General features: G+C 38.6%; 1 protein-coding gene across 2 annotated transcripts in view; it reads left to right on the top strand.

Annotated features, from left to right (window-relative positions):
- UBE2E2 (ubiquitin conjugating enzyme E2 E2) overlaps window positions 1-20,674 on the top strand; it is a 335,608-nt gene that overhangs the window by 252,185 nt on the left and 62,749 nt on the right. For both annotated transcript variants that reach the window (XM_037890424.2, XM_043540931.1), the window contains one exon: window positions 20,442-20,574. In XM_037890424.2, coding sequence (XP_037746352.1) covers window positions 20,442-20,574 — 133 coding nt within the window. The remainder of the gene's footprint in view (window positions 1-20,441; window positions 20,575-20,674) is intronic.

The following is a 20,674-nucleotide window of genomic DNA, read 5'->3' as shown; positions in this document are numbered from 1 at the left end:
GATTTTGATCATACTGTCAAACAGGAACAGAATTTTGAATATATCTCTCCTCACCTCTCCCCTGCCATTAAAATAAAAGTGATTTTTTTCACCTATTAAAAACTGTCAGTGAATGTAGTGCTTGTGAAAAGCACCAGATTGACCATTATAAAGATTATTATGGATACCTGTTTATGTAAAAAAAAAATGGAACAGCATAGGTAGCAGTAGTGCATGTTTTCCCACTCTGCCCCGTCTAAGCGCCTCAACCATCAGCCAGTCCATTTAGTTGTGAGAGGATAATTCATTCTCCAGCTGACTGAAACTACCAACAAGGGTGCTATTTGTGATGATATTTTTTACGGTGGGAGACATTTGTCCACTAGGAAATGGATTAAAACCACCTATTCATTTCCCAGAGACAACCAAACAGCCTTCAAATACTAATAACTTGGACTGTAACCGACCTGGGCTGGCTTTGAACCAGAGACCACAAGATGAAAGTTCTATATCTCATTATCAGTTCCATGAGTCATCCTTTTCTCTTTAAATGTTTCTGCTGAAGAGGAGGCTCTTTCACTCTTGGGTGAAACCCCTATGGATTGCTAAGAAGAGCTCCTCCCTTCCATTGTCTTAGTCCCCTGCACTGTGCTTCAGCTTCTCCAGTATCCTGCATTCTGCTGCATCCCCTCTGATTTGCTCCAGGGCAAATCTAAGTTTTTTTTTTTATATTGTTTTCTGTTTACAGTTTTTTACCGTTTACAAAATGTAATGTAACTGCAAACGTACAATGGGAATGGAGAGGATGGATGTATAACACACTATGGTTATATCCCAAATATCATACAAATATTTTGTCATTTATTCTAAAATGACCATACCATATTGTATCAGGATTGCTATAATTTGTGTTGTCTGTTGTTCTGTTTGAATGCCCAAGAATGATATACACACTCATTACATGGTTAGCCATAAATATTAGGACTGTCAATTAATCGCAGTTAACTCATGCAATTAACTCAAAAAAAATTAATCACGATTAAAAAAACTAATTGCGATTAATCGCACAGTTAAACAATAGAATGCCAACTGAAATTTATTAAATATTTTTGGATGTTTTTCTACATTTTCAAATATATTGATTTCTATTGCAACACAGAATACAAAGTGTACAGTGCTCACTTTATATTATTTTTATTACAAATATTTGCACTGTAAAAATGATAAACAAAAGAAATAGTATTTTTCTGTTCACCTCATACAAGTACTGCAGTGCAATCTCTTTATCACGAAAGTGCAACTTACAAATGTATATTTTTTTTTGTTATATAACTGCTCTGAAAAACAAAACTATGTAAAACTTTAGAGCCTACAAGTCCACTCAGTCCTATTCTTGTTCAGCCAGTCGCTAAGACAAACAAGTTTGTTTACATTTACAGGAGATAATGCTGCCTGCTTCTTATTTACAATGTCACCTGAAAGTGAGAACAGGCTTTTGCATGGCACTTTTGTAGCCAGCATTGCACAGTATTTATGTGCCAGATATGCTAAACATTCATATGCCCCTTCATGCTTCGGCCACCATTCCAGAGGACATGCTCCCATGCTGATGATGCTCGTTAAAAAATAATGCATTAATTAAATTTGTGACTGAATTCCTTGGGGGAGAACTGTATGTCTTCAGCTCTGTTTTGCCCACATTCTGCTATATATTTCATGTTACAACAGTCTCAGATGATGACTTTTTAAGAATGCTGCGGGAAGCGGCGGCCAGCACATCCCTCAGCCCGCGCCGCTTCCCACAGCCCCCATTGGCCTGGAGCTGCAATCGGCTGAACCTGCAGATGCAGAAGGTAAACAAACCGGCCTGGCCCACCAAGGGGCTTACCCTGGCGGGCCGTGGGCCAAAGGTTGCTGATCCCTGTCCTATGGAATGGTGGTTGAAGATGAAGGGACATATGAATCTTTAGCGCATCTGGCACGTAAATATCTTGTGACGCCGGCTTCAACAGTGCCATGCAAAGGCCTGTTCTCATTTTCAGGTGACATTGTAAACAAGATGTGGGCAGCGTTATCTCCTGCAAATTGCAACCAAGTTTGTTTATCTGAGCGATTGGCTGAAGTAGGACTGAGTGGACTTGTAGACTCTAAAGTTTTACATTGTTTTATTTTTAAATGCAGTTATTTTTTGTACATAATTCTACATTTGTAAGTTCAACTTTCATGATAAAGAGATTGCACTACAGTACTTGCATGAGGTGAATTAAAAAATACAATTTCTTTTGTTTTTACAGTGCAAATATTTGTAATACAAAATAAATGTAAAGTGAGCACTGTACGCTCTGTATTCTGTGTTTTAGTTGAAATCAATATATTTGAAAACGTAGAAAACATCCAAAAATATTTAAATATATGGTATTCCATTATTGTTTAACAACATGATTAATCAGAATTAATTTTTTTAATTGCTCGATTAATCGCGATTGATTTTTTTAATCGCTTGACAGCCCCAATAAATATTCATATAATTCTAAAGGTATTAATTTAGGATACAAGTTATTTTTTCATCCTACATTTCAAAATGACTTGAGTCTAGTATAATACTGTGTTATAGACTTTGTCATGGTGATAACCAGTCTGCAATTCAGAGCTTTCTGCCACACAATTCCAGCAGTAAATTTATAAGGCTAGTGGTGTCACAAGTGATTAGGCAATTATTACAAACCATAACAAGGAGGTATCATTGTCAGCTGGACCAGATCCTGATGGAGTAAATGAGCAGGCTTCTGAAAATGACAAAGGGAATAACATAAACTTAACTTCTTATCATGCAAAAACATCCTTGTGAATATGCATCACAAAGTAGTATCACCAAATATAATAGAAATATATATTAACCTACTGTTGTTGTATCCTAACGTAGGGAACATATAAAACACTGCATTTTTGTGGGTCTACAAAACATCCGGCTGTTGTCAGAAGGAAGTTTCATTTCTTTGTGATCGTGCAGTAGATTATTTTTTAATGTTTAGAATGTTAAATACCCATCAAACTATTACAATTTTTAGGTAGGTAGAATTTGGGGCCTACAGCTATTAAAGTGTCTTTTACATTTTTTAGAGGATTTTTGCTGAACTCTGACTTATTTCACTCTCTTGTTCTAAAGTGATGAATTCTTTACAAATAATTTTTTGTTTTATACAATGCAAAGTTCTAAAACAGAGAATAGAGGAAGAGAACTTGCCACTTCATGCCACACAAACTTTCATTATAAGTCTCAAATGACAAGTGAGCATTCTTCTTCCCTTGCACCCATTTCACATTCATCATTCCCAGAACTACTCCAAATCCACACACTTTTGAATGAAGTAATGAATGAAAATAAACCATTAAAGGACAGGCATGATGAATCCTGTATTCATACCCTATACACTACTGCAGTAACATCTGTACAAAATATGCCTTGTGAAATATCATTTGAAAACTAATAAGCTGGTCAATAATATCATCATGAAATATATATAACAATATCATATGTGAAGTTTAAGTTCTCTCTGTGTACTGTTATTAGAACATGTTTAAGACCAGAAAGCCTAGCGTAGGTAAAGGTGATAAACAGGTATGTCCTAGACAAAGGAATGTGAATTTACCTCAGTTTACACATTAATGGTCAACAAAGCCATCAAGCTAAACCAGTGGGGATTATCCTGAGACTCAACTCGTGAGACAGAAAATTAACAGGGCTCCTGTGCCCCAATGGCACACAGAAGACTGAAGGAGGCCTTCTTAATTTTTAGGACAAAGACAGTTCCTTTGGGAATATAAGGGACAGAGAGACTCCATCTTAGTCCTTCACTTTAAGGAGACAAAGAAACCAAGAAATTTGACCTCTGTAATGAGTCCTGGTAGAGGCCAGCCAGTGAAAAGCTGGAAATAGACTGGGAGTGAGAGAAATCATCTTGAACAGAGACTGTATCTTGCTGGATTAAGTTTTAGACCTTTAGAGGTGTGTTTTCACTTTTATTTCCTTGTAGCCATGTCTACCTTATCTCTTTTACTAGATATCCCTTAATCCATGCTCTTTTGTTAATGATCTTGTTTTTCTTTCTTTGTAAATCATCAGAGCTGTACAGTAAAGTGTAAAAACAATGAAGAGTCCTTGTGGCACGTTAGAGACTAACAAATTTATCTGGGCATAAGCTTTTATGGGCTAAAATCTACTTCATCAGATGCATGGAGTGAAAAATACAGTAAGCAGAATATATATTATAGCACATGAAAAGACGGGAGTTGCCTTACCAAGTGTGGGGTCAGTGCTAACGAGCCAATTCAATTAAGGTGGAAGTGGCCTATTCTCAACAGTTGACAAGATGGGGTGAATACCAAGGGAGGGGAAATTACTTTTGTAGTTCTAACGAGGCCAATGAAGTCAAGATGGGAAAAATACTTTTTGTTGTGACCCATCCACTCCCACTCTTTATTCAGGCCTAATTTGATGGTGTCCCGTTTTCAAATTAATTCCAGTTCTACAGTTTCTCATTGGAGTCTGTTTTTGAAGTTTTGTTGTTAAAGAATTGCCACTTTTAAGTCTGTTAATGAGTGTCAGGGAGACTGAAGTGTTCTCCTACTGGTTTTTGAATTTTACAATTCTTGATGTCTGATTTGTGTCCATTTATTCTTTTCGTAGAGACTGTCTGGTTTGGCCAATGTACATGGCAGAGGGGCATTGCTGGCACATGATGGCATATATCACATTGGTAGATGTGCAGGTGAATGACCCCCCGATGGTGTGGCTGATGTGGTTAGGTCCTATAATGGGGTTCCTTGAATAGATATGCAGACAGAGCTGGCAATGGGGTTTGTTGCAGGGATTGGTTCCTGGGTTAGTGTTTTTGTTGTGTGGTGTGTAGTTCCTGGTGAGTATTTGCTTCAGGTTGGGGGGCTATCTGTAAGCGCGGACTGGCCTGTCTCCCAAGGTCTGTGAGAGTGAGGGATCATCCTTCAGGATAGGTTGTAGATCCTTGATGATGCGCTAGAGAGGTTTTAGTTGGGGGCTGTAGGTGATGGCTAGTGGCATTCTGTTACTTTCTTTGTTGGGCCTGTCCTGTCGTAGGTGACTTCTGGGTACCCTTCTGGCTCTGTCAGTCTGTTTCTTTACTTCACCATGTGGGTATCGTTGTTTTAAGAATGCTTGATAGAGATCCTGTAGGTGTTTGTCTCTGTCTGAGGGATTGGAGCAAATGCGGTTGTATCGTAGAGCTTGGCTGTAGACAATGGATCGTGTGGTGTGGTCTGGATGAAAGCTGGAGGCATGTAGGTAAGTATAGCAGTCAGTAGGTTTCCGGTATAGAGTGGTGTTTATGTGACCATTGCTTATTTTCACTGTAGTGTCCAGGAAGTAGATCTCTTGTGTGGACTGGTCCAGGCTGAGGTTGATGGTGGGGTGGAAATTGTTGAAATCCTGGTGGAATTCCTCAAGGGCCTCCTTCCCATGTGTCCAGATGATGAAGATGTCATCAATGTAGTGCAAGTAGAGTAGGGGTACCAGGGGACGAGAGCTGAGGAAGCATTGTTCTAAGTCAGCCATAAAAATGTTGGCATACTGTGGGGCCATGTGGGTAACCATAGCAGTGCCACTGACTTGAAGGTATAAATTGTCCCCAAATCTGAAATAGTTGTGGGTGAGGACAAAGTCTTCAAGACACCACTGACTTCCTGAGGAAACTACAATCCATTGGTGATCTTCCAGAAAACACCATCCTGGCCACTATGGATGTAGAAGCTCTCTACACCAACATTCCACACAAAGATGGACTACAAGCCACCAGGAATAGTATCCCCTATAATGTCACAGAAAATCTGGTGGCTGAACTTTGTGACTTTGTCCTCACCCACAACTGTTTGCTCCAATCCCTCAGACAGAGACAAACACCTGAATGTCCTAAATATAATAGTTGCCCTTATCGAAAGGCAGATCAGAAAACCACTCTTCCAGTCAAGACCGTGGAATATTCAGAATTTCAGGGAATGCTGATGGTTCTAACAGTGTGAACTGTATTTGTCAATTTCATACTACAACCTTAGAAGGGAATTAACCATCAACCTCAGAAAATCAAACTCTTTTCAATATAAGCCTGCATTTAAACTATGACATAAAATTCTCTCTCCGGAGACTTTGACAAAATTTTCCAACATGCAAGAAAACTGAGAAATCTTTACATATGATCCTTTGTATTTACACTTCCATGGATTCAAATGTCAAGACCAATCTAAGAAGAACGGAATTTTGAAATAGCTTGATAATGCTTTAATGAAATAGGACAATCAGCTTCAAGATGTATTATAGGATCACATTCTAACCTAAAACATTCTCCAAGACTCTGCCAGATTCATAGTTAAGGCAGGAGTTGGTATAAATTTCTCCACCCCCAGAGACACTGCAAAGAAAATTGCCTGTACATTGTGTTCTTCAAAAGGTGAGAATACGGTCTATAACATGGATTGTGTATTCCCTTCACCTTTAGGCGAGTCTCAATATTTGGGATAAGAATAATTTTAAACAATGAACAAATTTGTGCAAATAGTGATGCAAATTTGGAAATATTTGGAAGTATATTTTCTTCTGTTTGCGAGCTATTTGGAGAAATAAGGTGATCTCAGATTTCCTTTTTCAGTGTCTGTCCACCGATGGGCTTGTCTACATAAGGAAGTGCCATTGTGTTAGGATGTGTTTAATATTATGTTAATTAACACATCTTGTAACAGCGTGTCACTTCCCAATCTAGGCATACTAGATGGATGGTAAGTATAACAAGTGTTCTAATATGCTTATCTTTTGAGGTTAAAGGGTGTCCATATTCTAACTTATTTTCCTATTGGCAGGGTGACAGGACAGCACAATCGTTAATTATAGTGCTAGTGCAAGACTATATTTATAGTGTGGTTGGGACCCAAATGTGAATACCTCCTTCTCTCCTTCCTTCCATCCTCCTCAACTAATATTTTAGGAGAGTTTTTAAAGTAGCTTTCAGTGGAGATATTAACTCTTCTAAAGCACCTCCAAAAAAAAAAATCTTAAAATAACACACAAATAGATCATGTACCTTTGAAACTAAATGAAAAGTTACACTGATTTCAATAGAGTCTCAAAAATCCCTGAATTCTTTTTAAGTGTAAGACAGGATTTTTCTGCAATTCCCAGGACAGTGGATTTTGTAGAAGGTGATACTCCAGGGCAAATTGTACCAGTAAAATAATATTTTTTAAAAATGGAGTGCACCTCTCACTTGGCAGAGCTGTGTTGTTGGGTTTTTTGTTTGTTTGTTTTGTTTTGTTTTTTAAAAAAGAGTGATAGATGTATCCCATTGTTCTTCAAAGCTGGGAAAGACCCAGGGGATTGCAGGTTATACAGGTCTATCTTGCTGTTGAACACAGGCTACAAGATTGTTGTCAAAAATTGCTGCCCTGTATCTTGAATCTTTATTACCAAAATCAATTCACTACAATCAGACTGTATTTATTTATTTAAATAGACAGATATATGGCAGGTAACTCATTCTATGTGGTTGGGATGTCCGAGTACTCCAGTTTAGAATCTCCTGAAGCAGTTATCAGTGAACGTTAGATGCTGCAAAGGCCTTGGATAGGACAGAACAACTGATTTTGATATTCATATATCAAATAAATTAAATCACTGTACTTTAATGTGCAAAAACGCTACGGTCTCACATTGTCTAGCTAGCTATCTTGATGGGATGGTGGTGCTTTTGGTAATGAAATATAAGTGCCTCATAATGCAATTGATGCCTTAATTAAAACTTTGTGATTTTGTGACCACGAATAATAGTTGATGTTCTGTATGCAGAATTAAGGTTAGTCAAATGTCATGCTTTGGAGTTTTAACTGATTGCCTGCAGAATAAGTTCCTCCATTAACAACATTACACTGTTGGCTAGATGCATTGTGGAAGGGGTGGGTTATCTTCCTCTGAAGCATCAATTATGTGCCAGTGTTGAGGTGGGACACCAGATTTGATGGACCAGTAGTCTGAACCCGCATGTTCTGTGTTTCTAAACGTTGTGCACATATGCCCACAGTATAGCATTGGGCAAAAGATTCTCTACAAAAAAATTTCAGTATTGTGTTGGTTTCTATGATGCTTCATAGAGAGGTATGAATTTCACTTTTTTATTAGCCAAAATAAATGGACTTTTATTAAAAATCCCCTTCTTGATTATCTTATCAGTGATAGCTGGTAATATTATCACAGTTCCTGACAATACTTTGGCAGCAGCAAAACAAAATGTGTGATATGTTGAGAAAATCAGAAATTGGTTTGCTTGGAGTATTGGAAATGGAACAGTTAGTTATTGACATTTTACATAGCTTGGTAGCAAAATCAGCACAGCACTTGTATTTTCAGTCCCTTTGGCAGTAAAAGGATAAAGGGTTTCAATCTAGTTTGTGTCAGGCTGGCACTTGATTCAATAGTAATCTTAGTAATGCCATAGATAGGCCATAAAATATGCCTGATATGCCTGCTAACACCATTTTCTTTTAATTCCATTTTATAAATGCTCTTTTAAAAGATACCACTCTTCATTATGAAAAGTTTAGTTTTAAGAATGATTTAAAAGAGAGAATGTTCTGTATTCCCAGTTATGCAGATACAATGATTTTTCCCATTTGGTCTACTGGTTTCTCCTGACCTTTAGGTCAATTTATCTAAGAATTAGATAAATTCATGGAGGATAGATCCATCAATGGCTGTTAGCCAGGATGGGCAGGAATGGTGTCCCTAGCCTCTGTTTGCCAGAAGCTGGGAATGAGCAACAGGGGATGGATCACTTGATGATGACCTGTTCTGTTCATTCCATGTGTGGCACCTGGCATTGACCACTGTCGGAAGACAGGATACTGGGCTAGATGGACCTTTGGTCTGACCCAGTAGGGCTGTTCTTATGTTTTTATGGGGACTGGCAAGTAACACTGTATGAGAGAGGCAGCTAATACACACACCTGAAACAATCTGAAGCCTCCATATCCCAGGAACTAAAAGCCTGGTCTATTTCTGATGCGAGGTCTTCCAATTAGCAGTTCACTGCACTTCCACAGTAAGTGCATCTTCATCACAGAGTGAAGGAAACATTAGTAACAGGTAGTGATCAGTCCTTCACTGGTAAGTTTTGTGTAGTTTTACCATATCATTGCTAATGATGAGCAGATCTTTGCTAATGATGAGCAGGAGTTTGAAATTATTTTTATATAAATGACCAAAGCAACATATCAAATATATTTCAAATCCAAAGGCTTCACTACACAGGCACATGAGTTACAACTCCTCCTAACCTGTTTGACCCAGACTCCCTCTTCCCTCTCCTTCCAGCCTCTTCTGTGCTGCCTCTGCTACTTCCACAGACACCAAGCAGGCAATTCTGCCTGTAGAAATGTTTTCTTCCCTAGTAGAGCACTCGTTGCTTCTGACTACTCTAGATTTCCATAGTGCCTGTCCACACCAGTTGCCTTACACTTTTAAGTTATGTTTGTAATTTTAAAATAATAAAGATTTTCGTTCATTATTTGTTTTAACTTAAAAAGTAGGTTTTCAAATTAGCAACCAGGGCAGGTAAGTACAAGTTCTGTGAAATAAAAAAATAATAAAAATTGAGAAATAAATTCATAGATTCATAGATACTAAGGTCAGAAGGGACCATTATGATCATCTAGTCCGGCCTCCTGCACAACGCAGGCCACAGAATCTCACCCACCCACTCCTGCGAAAAACCTCTCACCTATGTCTGAGCTATTGAAGTCCTCAAATCATGGTTTAAAGAATTCAAGGAGCAGAGAATCCTCCAGCAAGTGACCCAATCTGCCCTGGAGGAAAATTCCTTTCCGACCCCAAATATGGCGATCAGCTAAACCCTGAGCATATGGGAAAGATTCACCAGCCAGAGACCCAGGAAAGAATTTTCTGTAGTAACTCAGATCCCACCCCATCTAACATCTCATCTCATCACAGGCCATTAGGCCTATTTATCATGAATATTTAAAGATCAATTAATTACCAAAATCATGTTATCCCATCATACCATCTCCTCCATAAACTTATCGAGTTTAATCTTAAAGCCAGATGGGTCTTTTGCCCCCACTGCTTCCCTTGGAAGGCTATTCCAAAACTTCACTCCTCTGATGGTTGGAAACCTTCGTCTAATTTCAAGTCTAAACTTCCCAATGACCAGTTTATATCCAATTGTTCTTGTGTCCACATTGGTACTGAGCTTAAATAATTCCTCTCCCTCTCCAGTATTTATCCCTCTGATATATTTATAGAGAGCAATCATATCTCCCCTCAACCTTCATTTAGTTAGGCTAAACAAGCCAAGCTCCCTGAGTCTCCTTTCAGAAGACAAGTTTTCCATTCCTCGGATCATCCTAGTAGCCCTTCTCTGTACCTGTCCCAGTTTGAATTCATCCTTCTTAAACATGGGAGAACAGAACTGCACACAGTATTCCAGATGAGGTCTCACCAGTGCCTTGTATAACGGTATTAAAACCTCCTTATCTCTACCGGAAATACCTCTCCTGATGCATCCCAAGACCGCATTAGCTTTTTTCACGGCCACATCACATTGGTGGCTCATAGTCATCCTGTGATCAACCAATACTCCAAGGTCCTTCTCCTCCTTCTCCATTACTTCTAATTGATGCGTCCCCAGCTTATAACTAAAATTCTTGTTATTAATCCCTAAATGCATAACCTTACACTTCTCACTATTAAATTTCATCCTATTACTATTACTCCTGTTTACAAGGTCATCCAGATCCTCCTGTATGATATCCCGGTCCTTCTCTAAATTGGCAATACCTCCCAGCTTTGAATCGTCCGCAAACTTTATTAGCACACTCCCACTTTTTGTGACGAGGTCAGTAATAAAAAGTTTAAATAAGATTGGTCCCAAAACTGATCCTTGAGGAACTCCACTGGTAACCTCCCTCCAGCCTGACAGTTCACCTTTCAGTATGACCCGTTGTAGTCTCCCCTTTAACCAATTCCTTATCCACCTTTCAATTTTCATATTGATCCCCATCTTTTCCAATTTAACTAATAATTCCCCATGTGGCACGGTATCAAACGCCTTACTGAAATCTAGGTAAATTAGATCCACTGCGTTTCCTTTGTCTAAAAAATCTGTTACTTTCTCAAAGAAGGAGATCAGGTTGGTTTGACACGATCTACCTTTTGTAAAACCATGTTGTATTTTGTCCGATTTACCATTGACTTCAATGTCCTTAACTACTTTCTCCTTCAAAATTTTTTCCAAGACCTTGCATACGACAGATATCAAACTAACAGGCCTGTAGTTACCCGGATCACTTTTTTCCCCTTTCTTAAAAATAGGAACTATGTTAGCAATTCTCCAATCATACGGTACAACCCCTGAGTTTACAGATTCATTAAAAATTCTTGCTAATGGGCTTGCAATTTCATGTGCCAATTCCTTTAATATTCTTGGATGAAGATTATCTGGGCCCCCCGATTTAGTCCCATTAAGCTGTTCTAGTTTCGCTTCTACCTCAGATATGGTAATATCTACCTCCATATCCTCATTCCCATTTGTCATGCTACCATTATCCCTAAGATCCTCTTTAGCCTTATTAAAGACTGAGGCAAAGTATATGTTTAGATATTGGGCCATGCCTAGATTATCCTTGACCTCCACTCCATCCTCAGTGTTTAGCGGTCCCACTTCTTCTTTCTTTGTTTTCTTCTTATTTATATGGCTATAGAACCTTTTACTATTGGTTTTAATTCCCTTTGCAACGTCCAACTCTACTTGACTTTTAGCCTGTCTCACTTTATTCCTACATGTTCTGACCTCAATAAGGTAGCTTTCCTTGCTGATCCCTCCCATCTTCCACTCCCTGTATGTTTTCTGCTTTTTCTTAATCATCTCTCCGAGATGCTTGCTCATCCAGCTTGGTCTACAACCCCTGCCTGTGAGTTTTTTTCCCCTTTCTTGGGATGCAGGCTTCCGATAGCTTCTGCAGCTTTGGTTTAAAGTAATCCCAGGCCTCCTCTGCCTTTAGATCCATAAGTTCTTCAGTCCAATCCACTTCCCTAACTAATTTCCTCAATTTTCGAAAGTCCGCCCTTTTGCAATCAAAAACCCTAGTTGCAGATTTATTTTTGTTAATCCTTCCGTTCAGTTTGAACTGAGTTAGCTCATGATCACTTGAACCAAGATTATCCCCTACAACCATTTCTTCTATGAGGTCCTCACTACTCATCAAAACCAAATCTAAAATTGCATCCCCTCTAGTCGGTTCAGCAACTACTTGATGAAGGAATCCATCAGCTATCGCATCTAGGAAAATCTGAGCCCTATTATTATTACTAGCACTCGTCTTCCAGTCTATATCTGGGAAGTTAAAGTCTCCCATGATCACGCAGTTTCCATTAGTATTTACTTTATTAAAAACATTAAAAAGGGCTCTATCCATATCCAAATTAGATCCCGGAGGTCTATAGCACACCCCAAGCACTATCCCAGGGGAGGCTTTAATAGATTTCTTCCCCAATGTAATTTTTGCCCAGATGGACTCTGTCTTATCCATTCCATCGCTTCTTATTTCTTTACATTCTACCTCATCATTGATATACAATGCTACTCCACCACCTTTACCTTTATTTCGGTCTTTCCTAAACAGCACATACCCTTCAATACCTGTAGTCCAGTCATGACTACAATTCCACCATGTTTCTGTTATCTCTATAATATCTAGTTTCACTTCCTGCACCAGTAGCTCTAGTTCCTCCATTTTGTTACCTAGGCTCCTCGCATTGGTGTACAAACATCTTAATTTTTGCAGTAACAGAAAGGAAAAAGGCAAAAATAGGGGCCAGCTGTGAATTACAAGGAAATAAAAATATCAAGGGATGCTGGGTCACAAGAGTGGAACCTACATTAGAAGGTCATAGAGATGTCTATTTATTCACAGTTTGTTTATTTTATGCTTTATTCTCTATCTAGCATCTAGCGAGATACTGTACTTAGTATAATTTACCATTGACATTAATCACACAAGTAAAGATTTTGTCTTATTTTAAAACAGGGTCTGATTCTCCTCTGACTTATCCTGGTATATATAAATCAGGAGTAATTCCAGTGAAGCCAATAGTGGTACGGTAGTGTGAAACTGATGGGAGAAGGAAATCGGGCCCATAGATTCAAACTACCAAGCAATGCATTGTTTCTAATCTTGAATAATGAAAGCCTGCTGGGTAGGTCTTTATGTAAACTTGTTGCCGTGAACAAAGTGGAGAGTAGTTAATAGAATTGCCATTTTTAAATTCTCATTGTGAATACTCAGCATGCTGTGATCGTATACCGAGTAATGGTGTTTACCATCAATAAATTGCTGTAGATACTATAATATAAATAAGAGTTTTATGCATTAGGACATAGTTCCCATCCCAGGGACATTCTGAGGACAGGACTACAAAGAATAAAGGCATCAAAGTACAGTAGTCTTGGAATAACCCCAATATATTACTGTGCTAGAATATTTTGTAATGATTTTATTGGGGGGGGGGGATTTAGAGACAAATAACTAAATGAAGAAACATAGATGAAGTCAACCATATGTTGTTCACTTTGTGTTTATATGTTGTTTTTATTGTGGCCAAAATCATGCATTTCTCAGCACAACATGCCATCAGCAGGAGGGAACCAATGCTTCACATTCCCATAGTAATTTTTAATGGCTTCAGTGACAGGTACTCAGAGGAAAATAATCAGAAGAAAGCAAATAAGATGCCTCACATAAAGCCTTTTGCTCACTGACTTAGTGTACTGCAGGCTTGTTGCCAAGACGAAAAGAGCAGATAGCCCCAAAGTATAAATTACATCTCAGGTTGTGGTAGTAAAAATACATCTGAGAGACCCATTGCTGAAACTAGAGAAGTCTTATAATGAGGCACTACAGTACATAATGAACACAGTTGCTCTAATAAGTATATGGATACAATATTTTGAGATGCATTAAAGGACACATTGCTATTCCTTTATGGTTTTGTTTTGTTTGTTTGTTTTTACCAATTACCATTACAAACTCTTCCTGGCCAATGGGAGCTGTGGAGTTGATGCTCAGGACGGGGGCAGTGCACAGAGGCCCCCCTGGCCGTCCCTCCACCGAGGAGCCGGAGAGACATGTCGCTGCTTCCAGGGAGCCGTGCAGAGCTGGGAAGAGAGCCTGCCAGCCCTGCACCAACTGAATTTTTAACAGCCTGGTCAGCAATGCTGACCGGAGCCACCAGGGTCCCTTTTCAACTAGGCATTCCAGTCAAAAACTGGACACCTGGTAACCCTGCTTTGCTTCATATTTCTCATGTAAAAGAGGGATAATGAAACTTTCCTGTCTCTCAGAAAGGGTGTTGAAAGTCTTAATTTAATTATGTTTGATCCTCAGACTAAGGCACAGTGTAAACTTACAGCAATTTAATGTGCTGAACTAAAGCACTGAATCCAGCTCAAACCCCAAACTTTAGAATGTTAGATCCCAGGAAGCCAAACTTTCTGTCTAGGCCTGATCTCTAATTTTAAGTAGAGGGAGCAAGTCTGGAAATACCCTAAGAAAAGCAACTCTTACAGAATTTTGACATGAACTTTTCAGCCTCATCCAGAACAAGGAGGTGAAATGAAAGTTCATGAAAATGAAAATCATGAGGAAATGAGGCTTTGTGAGCTTTCTGAATCTTTACCAAAAGAAAGAAAAGAAAAGTGTATGGGTAATGTTTGTTTATGATTGAAGTCATTCTTATTTTACCCAGCCTGGTTCACCCTAATTTTATTTTATTTCTTTTCGTTTCCTCAGATTTTGCTATGATTATTTTATTCATAGCAGAGGCGTTACTAACCAAAGCACCATGCCCATTGCCACAGGGGGTCTCAGAGTTGGCTGCTGGTGTTCCTTTGTTTTTGTTGTGGAGCAGTTTACTCCTTTGGTTTCTGTGGCAACTGTTTATTGCACACATTTGTAAAACACCTACTGGAATCACTGTGGCATCTGGATAGGCAGCTGTGGACTCCCTGCTGCTCCAACACCCGCTCTGCCGGTGCTTCATTCACTGTCTGAAGCTCACCAAGAGGCAGCAGGGGAAAGTAGCGAAAGACAGAAACAGAGTGGACAGCTGCTAGCAATGGATGCCATATTCATGCCAATTGTCTGAGACTCCTCTACCTCACAGAGCGAGGGCGCACTCCACAAGAGCAAAGGCCATTTCGGTAACTTTGCTTCAGGAAGTACCTCTCATTGACATATGCAAAGAAGCCACATGGAGTCCCATTCGTACCTTCACAAAACACTATACCCTAGTGCACACCCCTCACCTGATGCATCATCTGGTCTTCAATTTCAGTACCACAAGGGTCCTCATGCCCACCTTTTTTCATGAGTACTGCTTGTCAGTCACCCAGAGTGGAATACAGATAGGGACCAGCACTCAGAGAAGAAAGAGAGGTTACCTACCTTCTGTAATGGGAATTCTTTGAGATGTGTGGTCTCTATCTGTATTCTACTACCTGCACTTCTTCCCCTCTGCTTTGGATCATAACTCTGATTCACTGTAGAGAAGGAACTGGAGAGGCAGTCGGTCCTTAGTTCCTCAGTTTGGCACCTGAGGCAAGAAAGTGCACAGGCACAGACCAACGGAGGCTGCCAGTATGAATATTCTGGTCGCAGGTGCATGGAGCACATGTGTACCCCACGGTGGAATATAAGTCGAGCCACACGTCTTGAAGAACTCTGATTAAGGATGGTAGGTAATCTCTCTTTTTCCTCCCTGCAGATGTGGCAGTAAGGTCAGATGCCAAAATTCATATTTCCAGTAGGATCCAGAGGAGAGGGAAAGGGGAGCATAGCCTTGAACTGGCCCTCCCATGTTCCAAAACTTCCCTTACCCAGTGCACAGGTTTATGCTCCCTACCGTGACAGAACTAGGAGGAAGTGTTTGGTCCTTTGACACTAAACATATGTTTGATTAAGAAATCTAATTGAAAATAACAGTATTGTGATTAATTGATTCCATTTGTCTACTTCAACCCACATGGGAGATACTTTTATTTCTTTGACCTTTCGCATTTTCATTGATTTTGACCAACACTCTGTAAAGTGAGTAGATTTATGTACAAATTTACAGCTCTGATTAAAATAAAAATCAACCATGTTTTTGTTCTGTTCTCCAGATAACTCTCTTTAATAATATGTCTAGGACAATCTGTAGTAATACTGACGCAGTAATGGAACTCTCGTTAATTCAATAATACACCAGTGTAACCTGAATATTATAGTGCACTCTTTAAATGAAGTTAAGGTTTGGTGTTCATCATGCTTTGTACTGGACAAGCAGCTTTTAGTACATCTTCTTTCAAGCAGCTGCCTGCCTAAAATATGATATGAGAATAGAAAATACTCAACACATTAGCCACATTTAAAACAAAATGGATTCAATTACAGTTGTTTCTGAAGCATCTGAGGGACATATATTTCTCCTCTAAGTGGTGTGCACACATTTCACCTGTAAGTAGATTGCACATAGGCTAGAGGCAATGGCAGAGAGGGAGGTATGTTTCCTGTTAGGAGAGATGTGCTGCACAATGAAATATACAGGAGATCATTTTTAAATTATCCAGTTCTTTGTCCTTAATTTAGCACTTACATATTGATGTCATTCTGGAGGTGGCATGGAACTGACTTGTTATCATCCCACCCCCAAGTATGCCACTGAGCTGTGGAAGAGTGTCCCCAGTGGATATGACAGACAGTACACTATGGAGTGTATCATTCATTGTAAGGGAATAATGACAATACAGAGCTATCAGTGGACAAGTCATTGCTAAATCAAATCCTATGAGGACATATGCTTACACTACAGCTCGTCAGCCATCTCTTACAAATTTCACCTGAAATAGATGCTCGAAATCTTGGACAGGTCCATTGCCAGCTCTAGAATGGCCCTGAATTCTTCTTGTTTTGTTCATTGTTTTGTTATATCTTTCACCGCTTTTAGTATTTAAGAATCAGGTCTCAAATTTGGAGACTGAATCATTGGCATATCTGACAGATCAGTCCTTATCCCAACTACCGTATCTTTATGGTTGATCTGATTCCATCTGGAACTGCTACAGCCATCGTTATCCCCATTATTGAAACTGACTGGTTTAACATCAGTTGAGTGGGAAGCAGCATTTCTATGTGCTCTGCTCTGAGTCGGTTCAGCATTAGATGATTTAATCTCCCCTTTGCCAAACTGGTGTCCATCTGTATCAGTCCTTACAAAGATAACAGTTTCAAGCACTGAGATGTTTACTTTACTTTCATTGAGATCTTTGGTTGAATTGCCAATAATATTAATGGAGCTGGAATATAAATCACACTGAATGTAAAATATGTGGACTTCACTGTATGGGGCAAATGTCCACGTAAAGAGAAGGGTAATTAAATTCTCTTGCATTATAACCCTGATTTAGCTGAGGGCTTGCACATAGGGGAATTTTCTCTAGAGAAACCTCATGTGTTGTCACTCTTGTTGTCAATATCGTAAATGGTGACTATAATAAAAGCCTTAATTAGGAAAGAAGGGAAAGAAATAATACATCTATTGAACTTTAGTATTATTAATGTGCAAGAGAAGAAGGGTTATGCTGGTGCTTGCTGTTAGGTCTTTCATTGTGCACATAAATCTCTATTTTATATCGGTTGACCAAGCTTACTGTCACTGATCATCCAAATATGCAAACATTGCAGACACAGAGTTTTGCTACCCTTGACATAATTTAAGCTGTTATTTAAAATAAATAAATAATTATAATGTTTCTGTCCCTCTGGGTTGCAAAGATAATCTTTGAATTAATATAAATCAGTGTCCATCGCAGTGCTGTCAGGCTGGGCGTGCAGCTGGACATGCTGAAACAGTTGAATTGACAGATGTGGCATTTTTCTACTATTCGAATTAAGAGGTTGTTGACTTCAAATGCTAACACTGCTAAACATGTAGGCAAAACGATATGATCAAATTAAGTTATGGAACTGTAAGTATAATAGGCAGCTGGGTACAGTTTTAAGTTTTGATTCTCCAGAATCAAAAGCACGAGTTGTACTCAAAACCAAAAGAGAGCCCAGCTGTCTCACGCAGGCTAAATGGAGTCTAGTAAAAATAGGATTTTCTTTTGATGCTTACTGTATTTAACCTTTTATCTATGTTTGACATTTATATCACTTCCATTTTAGCCTGCTGGCATCAAATGAGTAGTTGCTTTTACCAATATTAGAAAATTTGTCTCTGTAGAAAATGGCAAGGGATTTTCTTTGCAGATTATGGGTTGTTGTTTTTTTTTAATGTAAAGTTTAGACTGCGTTTACTTCTTGCCTTTTTCATTTGAACTAATTGCCTAGTGCTTTTAGGGCTTTGTTTTCTGTGTCCCTCACATACTGTAGCAGTGCTGTGACCCCAGCATTTGTTTAGGTTTATAAAGTGTACAATTAGCCCTTTTAATGCCTAGTTCAGTCACAATTAAACCTCCCCTGATGGCTTATGATTGGTCTTTCCAAAGGCTGTAGAGGTGTTTTTAATTATTAATTCTCTGGTTTGTTTCTTACAGCAGTCTCAGCTGTGCTTTATTATTCAAAGGTTAATGCAAGCTGAGAACCGGGTAAATTAAATTTGTTTGGCAGCTAGCAATCTGATGTATTACAGACATTGTGAGATACAGATGGGTAGCAACTCTTTTGCTGTTGTGATGCTTAAAAAGACAGATTTTATCTTTACGGCAATTGCTAGTTTTGGTAGCATGGCTGATATTATAAGATGATGGTTCCATAATATGATAGTGTCTGCAACACATTTTTGTTAAGAAGTGTGTAGTTTAGAAATACAAGATGCATTAGCAGCTCTTATAGAAAATTGATGTAGATATCATTACTAATGAACTGGTACACTGCACAGTAGTAAGTCACCCAGTTGTATGTGGGGAATCATACAATCAGATGTTTTAATGAAGGGAGCTGAGGGAATTTCAGGTGGAAGAGGGTTTATTAACTTTCAGTGAACAAAATGAATAGTTGAGAAGTGAACATGACATGATGTTATGTAATAATTGTACGCCTTGGGTACATTGTGAGGCAGGGAGCATAGCCACGAGCTTTCATCTGTTCTAGACATACAGCTATTTCACAAACCCTGCATGCTCTGGAATTCTTTATTGCAGTCATAACAAGAATTATTTCATAAGAAATGCCTTAAGAAAATACTGTGACACTTATTTTGAAAAATCCACTAACCCGTCTTTCCTGTAAAATATGGTAGGTGCCCACATCACAGAAGTCACCATCATGACTGATCTTAATTAGAAATAATGTTTGACGTTGTTGTTGTTGTATATAGACAAACCACTAACCTAGAGGTATTCTGTAGGTTCTTCAAACACGAAATATTACTTGTATTAGAACCTAGCTTATCAACTAATTAGATCTGAATATGTTATTGATATTTACTGAAATCAAGTAACTAACACATCCACAGAAAAAATAAACGTTAGGGTTGTGCTCACTGCAAATAAAATCCTGCACGTGAAAGTCCACACTGAATAAAATGTATGGTTCTGAGGCTGAGCTTGTGTTATTTGAAAAGAGGTTACTTTGATTTATATGGAAGCCGTGTTGCAAAAAATATATTAGTTTTCAATGTGCCTAGATGTTGATTGAATACAGGAGGGGGGTTTTCTCTTTCCAAATATAGAGCTATATTCTGTACATTTTAAATATATGTTACTACTCTGGTAGTTTAAATGAGGAATTTATATTAACATAATCCTACAATTTAACCTGCTAGTATCTCTTTCTTTTGATAAGCTTTTCAGTACATTGTAATAATTGTAGAGTAAAACAGCCTTCTGTATTAGTCATTGGAGTGATTTAGAATAGTGACTTAGAGCATCCAGCCAGAAGGTCATTTGTATGGTGCCAAGATTTTAATGCAGTCTGTCCTGTATAATAATGTGTGTTGCTGCAATGCCACCTAGTGATGAGGTGGATAAGGAGGTAGTTGAATACTGCATGGCTGACAGACAAGTAGTCTCTGTCTCCTTGTATTGTAAATACTGCCTCACCTCCCTCCGCTAAGAATATTTTAGTTGCAGTCAGGAAGCTAATCTTTCTATAATTATTTGAATAATTTATTAATACAGTGATTATACTACATTTACGTGTCTGATTACCACTTTGGGTGAAAAAGAAGATGGCATCAGACAAATGTATTATTGGGGAACAGCTCCATGAATGCAATATATTCTTTTTGCTTCTGGTGTGATTGCCAGATAATGTTATCATAAATATAACTGATGTACTATATGCTCAGTTTTATGTGGTTACTCATTATGCCATATTTTTGTTTTCTGTTTTAGTGCTGGACCCAAAGGAGACAACATTTATGAATGGAGGTCAACTATACTGGGGCCTCCAGGTTCTGTGTATGAAGGGGGAGTTTTCTTCCTTGACATTACCTTTTCACCAGACTATCCTTTTAAACCACCTAAGGTTAGTAGAAGAATTTTAAAAGTAAAATAGCAGTACCCAGTAAATAATTAAATGGTATATGTCCATAGTACTCCTTTTTAATAATCATTCTGCAACAAGA

The sequence above is a fragment of the Chelonia mydas genome, chromosome 2 (assembly GCF_015237465.2).
Source record: "Chelonia mydas isolate rCheMyd1 chromosome 2, rCheMyd1.pri.v2, whole genome shotgun sequence".
Classification (NCBI taxonomy): domain Eukaryota; kingdom Metazoa; phylum Chordata; order Testudines; family Cheloniidae; genus Chelonia; species Chelonia mydas.
This window is presented reverse-complemented; position numbering and strand designations above follow the sequence as displayed.